The 11,601-nt window shown below is 41.8% G+C and overlaps 1 protein-coding gene across 3 annotated transcripts; it reads left to right on the plus strand.

Annotated features, from left to right (window-relative positions):
- The first annotated feature begins 4,323 nt into the window (after positions 1 to 4,323).
- On the plus strand, positions 4,324 to 10,790 carry tent5bb (terminal nucleotidyltransferase 5Bb). Of its 3 annotated transcripts, none has more exons than XM_020614916.1 (2): positions 4,324 to 4,784; positions 9,455 to 10,790. In XM_020614916.1, exons 1-2 carry the CDS (start codon positions 4,629 to 4,631, stop codon positions 10,478 to 10,480), a joined length of 1,182 nt encoding a protein of 393 aa, XP_020470572.1. In that variant the 5' UTR covers positions 4,324 to 4,628; the 3' UTR covers positions 10,481 to 10,790. The 3 variants fall into 3 exon arrangements, with proteins under 3 accessions (XP_020470572.1, XP_020470574.1, XP_020470573.1); XM_020614918.1 differs by lacking the exon at positions 4,324 to 4,784 and adding an exon at positions 8,809 to 8,880; XM_020614917.1 differs by lacking the exon at positions 4,324 to 4,784 and adding an exon at positions 9,026 to 9,116.
- Positions 10,791 to 11,601: the final 811 nt, after the last annotated feature.

Genomic DNA, 11,601 nt, shown 5'->3' on the forward strand with positions numbered 1-11,601 from the left:
CCACGCTGCCATCAAACGTGTCTGGTTCTGGAATAGGTGGATCTCGGCGGGGACTGGCAGAACGGGGAGCTGAAAGTGGAGCTGGGGTGGCAGCGTGACCGTGCTGTGACAGGAGGAGTGAGTTGAGTTGGGCTACCTGTTGGGTTAAAGAGGATATGTCTTGTTGCTGCTGCTGCAGTGCCTGAGCCATTCTGTCCATTTGGGCAGTGAAGTGTGAGGTATAGGAGTCACTCCTGGACTGGTCGGGTAGGAGATGAGGATGGCAGAGGAGGGAATATCAGAGAGACAGATTACTGGAGACTGTGCATCGACCTGTGAAGGCGGTGGCTGGAGGCCTGAAGACAAAGAAAGAACTAGCAGGGGAGTGATCGGTGAGCAGCGTATAAATAAGGAGGGAGACTGACGAGGCGCAGCTGGTGAGAATCAGTGAATAGAGGCAGGTGTGTCTAATCGTGTAATCAGTGCAAGGGAGCTGGCTAGTGCGAGGAAAAGAAGAGAGGAAGGTGCCACCGGGCAAACCTGACAGAGTCGTTTCGTGAGGTTTGTGAGTTTCTCTGGAAATATGTATTCACCATTTTTCAGCCATTTCCGTGATTGGGAAAAATGTTTCTGGGTCAGTGTACATCGCATGATGAAACACAAAATGGCAACTATGCCAAATTACTTTACAGTCCAGTGCCATCCCTGCAGGTCTGATTCACCCCTGTATGCCCCTCTGACCAAATGCACTCCCACTTCAGATATTTAGATACAGCAGATCAGATGAAACTGTTTGTTTTAGATTGACAGATTTGTTTCATAGTAGTAGTAGTACTGCGGTTTGTTTAATTGAATTCATTATAGCTGTCTGTTAGCCAAGTACATTACAGTAAAAGCCATTTGTCAAAGTACATGTAATCCTCTTTTGAAATAACTTTAATTACAGGTTCAGCTCTACCTTCTGGCAATGTTGGAACAAAGCTGGTACCAGCATTTCCAGTTGTACATGCTGAAAAGAAAAGAATGCTGTTCTCCCACTGGATCAGTGACTTACTTCAAGCAGCAAGACAAAGCTACCTGTCAGAAGTTCCATACTAATAAACTTAGGACAGTAAATCACAAGTTATCTATAATGTTAACGGCCAACTTGAATAATGTAATTGTCATCCACAGTACAGTTTACTATACATACCTTCTGGAACAATAACAAAAGAAGTTGTGCATCTAGCTTGGATGCACTGGGTGACCATAACAATCACAGAGGACAGAATCTGATAGCACTTAAATTACACCCATATTCTGGTAACGATTACACACTGTAACTTCATCTGCCACTGTAAACTACATTTATTTGAATAGGACTGTAAACTGATAGAAAGTATGGCACAGGATCAGCCTCCAGCATAGGTACTCTACACTGGGGTGGAGCTGGTGCCTGTTGGTTGTTTGGAAATTCAGATGGAGGCCAGGAAGTGAAAAGTAGAATGAATGAAATGGAGAAAGTCCCTTACTGAGCTGGTTAATATGATATTTTGCCACAGAAATGTATACACAAAATCACAATACCTGTTGGATATGAACGTTATAAAGACAAATGATTTTTCAACTGAATTTCAAGAGCTGCCTGCTATCCAGGTACTATTTTGTCCTCCAGACATCCTTTTAGTCAAAAAACAAATGAACAAATGAAAGCATACAAATGTATGGAGGAAAACAATTTTTCTTTAGCGGTTGGTTCCTTTTATTGTCCTGTGGATTAATGTGGCAACAAACATTTAATACCAAAGTGCTTCTCAGCGCTATTGTTAGCATTGTTTACTTAACTCTTTCATGCATGGTGTCCACGTTTTAGGACAGTCACTAAGATGGGGGCTCCAAACTGGTTTGGAGCAGTATCTGTACATCCATAGCAATATTGTAACAGTAGTTAATATCTTGTATTTTAAAAGCTACTTGATTGCTGACACCCTCAATAAAAGATGGCTGACGATGTGCAAAACGTTTCAGGTATAGCTGTGAAAACATTCTAATCAAAAAGGTCAATGCAGGCGGAAAAAATATTAGTTTACACAGGAAACTGTGATGAACATTTCTGTTTTTTTTTTGTTTTTTTTTACATAATTTTCTATTCTAATTCAGATTCTGATTCCATTATAGGAGTCTGGGGGGAAATAAATGTCTTCACTCTCCTTTCAGCTGTCTTCTGAGGGAAACATCTGGCTCTTTAGCTGCTAAATACTCTGTTATGTTCACTAGCTAGTCTTTAACTGTGTGTGCCTGCTGTTTGGTGATGACAAGGTAGCGTAGAATGGGTTTTAGAGCGTTTTCACTGACAACAGCTGCCTCCTGCTGCTTGTAATAACACCGATGACCAAAACTGTTAAATTGTGGCCTGCAAAACTCAATAAAGTCACTAAAATGCTACACTGTGCAGCAGGGGAACAGCAGCACCACCTGATACAGTAAGGCTTGTCATTTCAAGGGATTATTCTGAATATTTCTATCTATTGTTAACATAGGAACAGGTCTTGTCTTTGTGGAGATGAACCACATGACTTACTGCTGAGTAATGTTATTACATCCGGGCTGTTGTTTTGTCATATGCCAGTAACTGAGTAGCAACTGAGCAGGTTTGAAGGAATTTTCATGATCTGCTGTTGATGCTGCACATGAACCACACTTCAGTTATTGTATATGTGTACACACGAGGCAGTTCAGGACCTCAGTGGTGTTCATGCAGAGTCAGATACATGTCACTTTTAAACATGAAAGTGAACCATCAACACAAAAAGATTGACTCTGACGAAAAGCTTGAAATTGAGAGTGAAGGCCTGTGATGTGAACATAGACTTTGGTTTCCCCACTTTGTGGTTAGTTTTTTAATAAACAAAAGCAATCTAATGAACCAGTTCATTTACAGTATCACTCTAAAGGATGGTGTGTTGATGTTAAACTGTACCGCCTTATACAGAGATGTGTTTTTAGCATCACTGATGCAAATTAGGTGGACAAAATAACAGAAACAGCTGTCAGTATAACCATCATCCTAATCTATAGTGAAGGTGGAGATGACTGTTGGAAAAGATCATCTTTAGTCACTTAAAGATGCAGCGTATTCTGATTTTATACCAAATTTACAAAGTGAGCCACTGAGTTCCTTTGTTATCGCTCACTGCACACACGAGACTATTTATATTTAATATTATAGATGATCATTTCTGACTGTTTTTCTATTATAAATCTTTCAAGTTAAGGCTGAAACAGAATATGTGATATTCCCATGCACCATTCACAGGCGAGCAACCTGTGAATCACACTGTGATAACAGTAGAGAGGTCAGGATCAGAATAATCCCGATTAGCTCTTACCTTACACAAAGGTGACATGGTAATACCATAAAAACTACCATGGTAATTTGACTTTGTGGAGACGAACAACATCACTTACCGGTGAGGAATGTTATTTTATCTAGGCTATTGTTTTGTTATATGCCAGTGTGATTTTGAATAAGGTTCTATTGTTTCTTAAAACATGCAGAAGGTCTAGTTTCTCTTTCACTTTTCATTGCGTAACTGGTAAAGATTAGGATAAAACTTTAGGTCACTTTTACATTTTTACACTCCCTACATATTTTTTTTATACAAAGTGCTAAAGATTTCCTTTTCTTGTCATACGATTAAGTGCTAATTTCCAGTTTCCAAGTTAAGGCTTAAACAGAATATGTGATATCCTGTGAATCATTATGAAAACCGTAGAGGGGTTGTTTGTTCACACTGCCAATCAAGCTGCTGGTCCTCAGTACAAATGTGACAGGATGATGACAGGGATGCTTAACATGGAGTCAAAGACACTCCTGCACAGATGATCAGATCAGGTTAGAATCCAATGACCAGGTGTTTCATATCTCAGCATGATTATAACAAAGAAGAGTGTTTTCTTCTAGTGTTAAGGTAAAGGTAAATAATACATTTTGATGACATGACACAGAACAGAAGCTGATTGAAGCTGAATAGAGTTTAAAATAATGTTGTATAAAATTGTTTAAATTGCCCCCCCTTTCCCCTCCCACTAACACAGATCCCATATGAAAAACGGGTCTATTATGCAATCAGGACATTGTGTACAACTAGTTAGTACCATATGTCCTAACCTGCTGGCAAAGTACGGCAGGTGTGCCTGTGTGAGCGCGTGTGCGCGCCTGTCTGCAGGCTGACTGCAGTCTTCAAAATGTTGAAGTAGTCATAAACCTGTGTTCAGCCAATAGGAGGCTTGTGTTAATCCCAGCTCAGTAAAAACCCAGTGTGAGACCCAGAGCAGGCTCTAATCCGAACAGACAGTCAGTGGAGACAGAGAGGCGGAGGGACTCTGGAGCTTTCTGTTGTGGAGATGCCCGATATCGATCCAAACTTTCTCATCACTTTTTTGCATTTTGGAGGTTTCTAAAACTTATCCCAGACGAGGGGAGAGAGCGAAGGAGAGAGGGGGAGAGAGAGAGAGAGAGAGAGAGAGAGAGAGAGAGAGAGAGAGACCACTTCTTCCACACATATCTTTATTCCAGCGGCTGTTCGAGGAGATTGCCCTGCGCTGCTGTTCGAACATCGCCCACACATTCTCTGGATATCTCGTATATCCCGTTGAATCCAGTCGTCATGTCCCCCGGTGATGCCGAGCAGCAGAGTCGGCGGGTCAGCTTGCTGTCTTGGGATCAGGTGCGGCGCTTGGACTCCATTCTGAGGGAGAGCATCCCGATCCACGGCCGCGGAAACTTTCCCACCCTGTCCGTCCAGCCCCGGCAGATTGTTCAGGTGAGACCACGCTTTACACACCTGCCCTTTAATATTTTTTATCATCCAAATAGACCGTACTCTGCAGGAGCCCACGTGACTAGTGGGCTCCGTGGAGCGGATCACAAGCACCAGTAAAACCATCAATATGAACAAAATGTGTACTTTTGTTAGTTTGATCCACGTTGGTCGACCTCAATGTAATGCAAAACTTAGACTAACTTCCCTGGGTGAGACATTTTAAATTTACTGCTTTCTATGGATTCAGAATAAGAAAATAACGGCGCCTGCGCGTCATAGTTAAAATGTTGACAGTATTAATTTCACAGTATTAAGGAATTTGTGTGCACCCCACCTCCCCCCCACACACGGATACACACAAACTGACAGCCCAACACTGAACATATCCACATCTTGACAAGTGATACAATAGCAATGAGACCTAACATGTTAAATACAATCATGTTGCTTTTGCTGAACCAGACATTTATTCCAGGGAAATTCCCACAAGTGAAAGTACTTAGAAATTTATGTCTCTACATTTTATCACACAAAACAGTTGAAGTCCACACATGGGGTATGTACATTTTAATATGTACATTCAGGTTTTTAAAACAAAGTAAATTCATAAATTCCCACATTTGTCTTTCCAAGACCTGGAGCACTTTTTAAGAGGCTTTCAAACACCAGCTTTTAGAAAATTGCCCCACTGTTTAGTCAGTAACTGATGAGACAGACAGGTTTTCCTCTGTCACCAGTATTTGTCCTGTGGGCTAATGTGCTAGCGCCGTGGATGTAGCATTACTCATAGCACAAAGATAAACATTTTAGTCATCCAGACGTGGTTTTTGTGTATAGATATTGTTAGTTTAAGAAAACAAGCTTTTGTTGCTGAAATTCAGTAGCAGCACAAAACTTGCCAAAAATGTTTTGAAAACAAAAGATAGTATATTTGAGAAGTTATGGAAAATATTTTTTGTGAATCATATCCATTAAGTATAACCAATTGAACTTAGAGATGATACACAATCTCATTTTGTTCATTTCAGGGTTACAATAGTTGCTGGTGATTTTAAAAAGCCTTTATTTCTCAGATAGACTTCTCTGTCTGGTGCTGAAGTTGATGATAAAATACTGGAACAAGGGAACCACTGGGTTTTGATATTGTATTAATTACAAGTACATTTTACTTACACACATATTTTTGCATGCTGTCATGAATTTTAATGCAATATTATGCATGTGCGTGCTCATTTGAAAAGGCTGCAGTGTGTCACTATTATTTTGACAAAAATAAAAAAGACACAATGTTTCCTGCCATGGAACGTGTCAAGCAGGTTTCAAGTTTCTTCAAGCTGATTTTCATACCATATGGATGTGAATGGAAACCACCGGCTGACTGGAAGGAAGGAAAGACACATACAGAGATCTAAACTACTATTATATGTTTTGGGAAATTGTTGACAGTAATGTGAGCTATTCGTGAGTGATGGTAAATTGGCCAGTGAAACCACCGCCCAGCTCCTTTAATGAGATTTATTTTTAGCCTGTGCACCAAACAGAGCTGTACCTCAGACTGACAGACAGATTTCAGAGCCGGTCCTGTCGTCACACGTCGGGTAAGGTGACCAACTGATCGCACTCCCACAGAGTCTCTCAGGGGGGGTTTGTCTGAGGACCATCTGTTTGTGGTCTGGTTGTGAGTGATCTGTGGAAGACTTGCAGGACAACTTGTCACTGACACCTCTGTACTATCTGTTTCATTTAATGTTGACAGTTAAGAACCCACAGAATATTTTGTGAAGCCCGGTGTGTGTACCCATTAGCATGATAAAAACAGATATGTGCATGTCATAGGTGTGTGGGGGTGGAGACATGGAGGTCATTGTGTTTTTGTTGGCTACCAAGAGGGCTGTCTCTTATTACAGCTCTGCAGGCTATGATATAACTATATTGTTGTGTCTATAGCACGTCTGAGATGGGTTTCTTCCATTTTTTTTCTAGTTAGTGGTTTGCTTTCACAAGTGTCTTTTTCATTATTTTTATTTGTATTTTTTGTTTTTGTTTTACTGGAAGTCATATTTCACTTCTCTGGATGGTAGTGAGTGGCCTTGGATTTGAAGTTTAGATTGTAAGGAGTGGATTAGTGTCTGTAATAACTCTGGGCTTATGTGTCAGGCTTGACAACCTATCACTGTGGTAAGTGAAGACCAGTCTCCTGACTTCGCTGTGGCCCTGGGCAGACTGTGAACCAATTCCTTATTGTTGAGACTGAGCAACATGAAGACAACACATGCTCCCAGTGCTCCCTAGAGGACCTACGGTAACTTGGAAGCATTCAGTTTAGAGTCCTGGGAAATTATTTTTAACTAGCAAGATGATGATTAGTTAAATATTTACTTACATTAATAGACACTATCACATAACTATTCTTACTGTAGCTTTCCTCACAGGTTTTATCTTACATGTCTACTTCAGCAAAATAATACAACAACATTATCCCCTAAATGGGTCCCTTCAATACAATTCTATCAATGTTTTAGCAGTCTGGGACAAAAAAAAGTGCGTGAACCCTTCATGGCAGATGACCAAATCTTACATTAAAAACATCCATTACCCACTGAGGAGAAACAGCATCTCGTTTCAGCCTGTGACTCACTCTAGTCTAAGCAGACTGGTGAAATGACCACCTGTACTTAGGAAACTCAAGGAAGCTTTTCAAATAAGAGGAAAAACCATCATCATCCCCCACTGCCTGCCAAGCTACCGTACAACTGACTGGCTGAGTTAGTTTTGGCCAGGGACTTGTAACTCTTCATTTGTTGTCACCATTCCCTTGGCAGGAGGATAATTTGACTTGGTGCCCAGAGCCCGTATTGGTGTCCAGGGGACTACAGGCTGGTTAATGGCTGGGTCATTTCAAACCGCTATAATAAAAACACATTCAGGCCACAGCTTAAATGAAGCACTCAAGGAAACTACTGAGACTGGAGAAAGAAAGCAGAGGGACTTATGTGTCACCAAGGCGTTGTCAGCACCAGACAGTCTGGTGTGTTAGTGGCTCTTTTTACAAGGCTTTTCTGCTCGAACATCAGCGGATGTGTCTCTCCTTGCTTGGCTCACCAGGTGCTGGTGCATCATATGGGAAATGAACCAGTCTGTTTTATGAGTGTTGAAGGACAGGAACAGTGGAGGCGGCAGAGCTGGGCTGCATCATGCACTCCTTTTGGGACCCCCAGACAGGAAGATTATGGCACGCTGTTAACTCAGACAAACTGTATACTGTAACTGTGAGGTCAGAGCAAATGCTGCTGTGGGTTTTCCTTTGCTGGAAAAATAAGCACTTGAAATATGTTGCATATCTATCAACATACTGTTTGGTTTTGAAGGAATATTTGGGGGTTGGAATGAGGTGAGTTAGCATAGCTTGGCATAAGCTCGGCACAAGGCAGAGCAGCTAGCATGGCTCCCTTAAAGTAAAAAAGATTCTTATAACAACACCTCTAAAATTGGATTATATACACACAGTAAACCATATATGTAATCCGTGCATAAAGAGAAATGCTGAAATAACACTTTGTGGTTTCAGAGGAGTGTGTCTGCTGTAACAATTTCTTGATGAACAACAGTTAATTTATCTAGTACTAATGTGTAGTATTTCTAGACAATGGTGAGGTTACTAGATACCCACAATATATATAACCCATTACTTCTTCTATTCCTCTTTGAAAAACAAATTATTATTAATAATAGCAATAATAAGGAAATCATCTTACCAGTTTAGTCTTGCAGCACATGCACATTCTTTAACTGTCAAGGAGTGGAGGATTATTAAAAGGGGATTCATTAGATAAAGTTTCCACCTTGCATTATAAAATCATCATCTCAAATAAATTGTGGATAGATGTCTGCCTGCATTGTCTGAAAGCTGGTGTCCCTGTGGGTCAGTGAAAGTTTTCCAGTGGACAGCTGTGGTAAGGATTTCTTCGGAATTGACCTCGTTTGCCTGTTTTTCTCCTCTTAGTGTCATTTAAATGATGCAGCAGACAGGAAACATAAATATCTCTGCTGTCTGTAGCTCAGTGCCTTTCCCAAGCACTGCAGCAGTGCATGCATGGTGTGTGCTCCAGTAACCGGATAAACTTTTTTCTGTGCCAAAGGGTGTTGTGACAGGAAAGGGATTGCATTTTCTCAATATTGTCATAAGCTGCTAGTTTAAAAGTTCACAGCTGAACTGCTTAGAGCCTTTCAAGGGAGAAGTTAGGAGGCATGCAGTGATTTGCACATCTTTTCTCTGTTGTGCTCATGTGGCTTCTAGTCTTTTCATATATGAACAGATGTCTGCAAAATCAGGTTCTAGTCTTTTGTGTTACTGCAGACTGATTTCTTTAACATTTAGAAGTTAAAAATGTATGAAAAGGCAAATGTTTTGTTACTCTGCTTTTATTTATAATGAACTTGTAAAGTTCTAAGTTCATTTAGTGTTTTTAGACTTTTAGTACGATGTGATTTTCCTTTTTGCCATCAGATTGATGTCCACATGTGCAAACTGCTTTATGCTCAAATGACAGCACAACAGATTCTTTTCATTTTAACTAGGAGAGAGCAGCTCCCTTTTTGCATGTACAAGCCTGTGCTTTCTGTCAGACTGTTCTGATTGTTATCTCTTTATCTCTCTCCATATTTTTCAGGTGGTCAGGGCTCGACTGGAGGAGCGAGGTGTGGTGGTACGTGACGTTAAGCTTAATGGCTCAGCAGCCAGCCACGTGCTGCACCAGGACAATGGCCTTGGCTACAAAGACCTGGACCTGCTCTTCGGCCTAAATCTGACTGATGACAAAACCTTTCGGCTGGTGAAGGATGTGGTGCTGGATTGCCTGGTGGACTTCTTGCCTGAAGGGGTGTGCTGGGAGCGAATCACAGCCCTCGCCCTGAAGGAGGCTTATGTGCAGAAACTGGTGAAAGTTTGCAATGAGACGGACCGCTGGAGCCTCATCTCTCTGTCCAACAACACCGGCAAGAATGTGGAACTTAAGTTTGTGGATACTTTAAGAAGGCAGTTTGAGTTTAGTGTTGACTCCTTCCAGATCACTCTGGACTCGCTGCTGCTCTTTGACCGCTGCTCGGAGACGGCCATGTCTGAGACCTTCCACCCTACAGTGCACGGTGAGAGCATGTATGGAGACTTTGAGGAAGCCCTGAGTCACCTCCGCTCCAAGATTATTGCCACCTGCAGCCCAGAAGAGATCAGAGGCGGTGGGTTGCTCAAGTACTGCCACCTGCTGGTGCGGGGCTTCCGGCCTTCCTCTGAGTCTCAGATGAAAAATATGCAGCGCTACATGTGCTCCCGCTTCTTCATCGACTTCCCCGACATAACCGAGCAGCAGAGGAAACTGGAAGCGTATCTGCAGAACCACTTTGCGGGCATGGAGCACAAGCACTATGAGTACCTGGTTACGCTGAGACGCGTGGTGGACGAAAGCACTGTGTGTCTGATGGGCCACGAGCGCCGACAGACGCTCGCACTTATTTCTGCTCTGGCGCTGCGCATGATGGCCGAACAGAATGCTATCCCTGCTCTGTCCAACATAACCTGCTATTACCAGCCTGCTCCCTATGTTAGAGATGTCAACTTCAGCAATTACTATGTGGCACAAGTTCAGTCTCCCATGGCCACATGCAGTAACTCTTACCAAACGTGGCTGCCCTGCAGCTGAGCAGCAACTTTTAGGATGTCTGGAGAGCTCTCTGTCTTAACTTTATGTTGATGTAAGCTGGGCAATCATTAGAGTGCTCGGTGCCTCTGTAGCAATGAGGCTTTTTTCTGAGATGCAGTGTGGACATAAGGAAATTTGTGTATCTTTTTTTGCCAAATCTTAAATCAAACCATTCCACTAAGTTATACTGATAATACTGCTGTCAGAAAATCTCATTCGAGCCAGTATAATTAAACCTTTTTATATTGATGTTTGTTCATAGTCAGTGTTGGCAGCTATGGACAAATCTGAAGGCTTGATATGTGACAGAGGAACTTTGCTAGTTCTGTTTCTTGTCTGATGAAGGCGTGCATTGGGTCTTTAATGAAATGTAAAAACTTGATATGAAACCAGAAGCCTATTTTTTTGTTCTGTCTGTGGTTTCAACTAACCTGCCGGGGAGGGGGAAAAGGACCAAAGAATTCATTTCTTGTGTAGCGTGACAAAAAAAAGACTGTATGTGGATACAAGTGCCTGAAATTGACAAATGTTTTTAAGAGTAGTTGCTATGTAAGAACTGTTTATGAAACTTTTTGATCCAGGTTACTGTACATCTCTATATTCAGGGTCAGGGTATCATTAAAAATGTCAAAACTTTAAAGATGTGGTACACTGGTCTTTCTTTACACTATGACGTTTGTAGAGGCAAGACGAGGACAGACTGTTCTATTATGCTCCAGTTGACTCAAATTAGTTCCAGCATGTGTGACAAGAATGTTACTATATCTCCACTGTCTGCATCTCACTGTCTCAGTTTCCGTCTCTAAAAGTCTCCCTCTATCTACTGTAGCTTTCACTATCTTTCTCGATCACACACTAGCTCCTCAGTGAGTTCTTGTCTGTGTTCCATCAGCCAGACACTGACTGGCTTGACACAAACACTTGCTTGTTCAAGCTCTGTGCATTTTTTCTCCTGCAGAAACAGATTCTCTGTGAGCCTGAGCCTATACATTAGCTGTTTCCTGCTACATGCCTCAGACAAGGAGTTTCCTTGGCTTCACTGAGAAAAGGGAGATTGCTGTTTTTCTTGAATGAGCTGAGCTCTGAGGGGGCTGCTCAAGGTCCAGGTGGTAAATGAAACT

This window comes from Monopterus albus, unplaced genomic scaffold (assembly GCF_001952655.1).
Source record: "Monopterus albus unplaced genomic scaffold, M_albus_1.0 scaffold154.1, whole genome shotgun sequence".
NCBI lineage: Eukaryota > Metazoa > Chordata > Actinopteri > Synbranchiformes > Synbranchidae > Monopterus > Monopterus albus.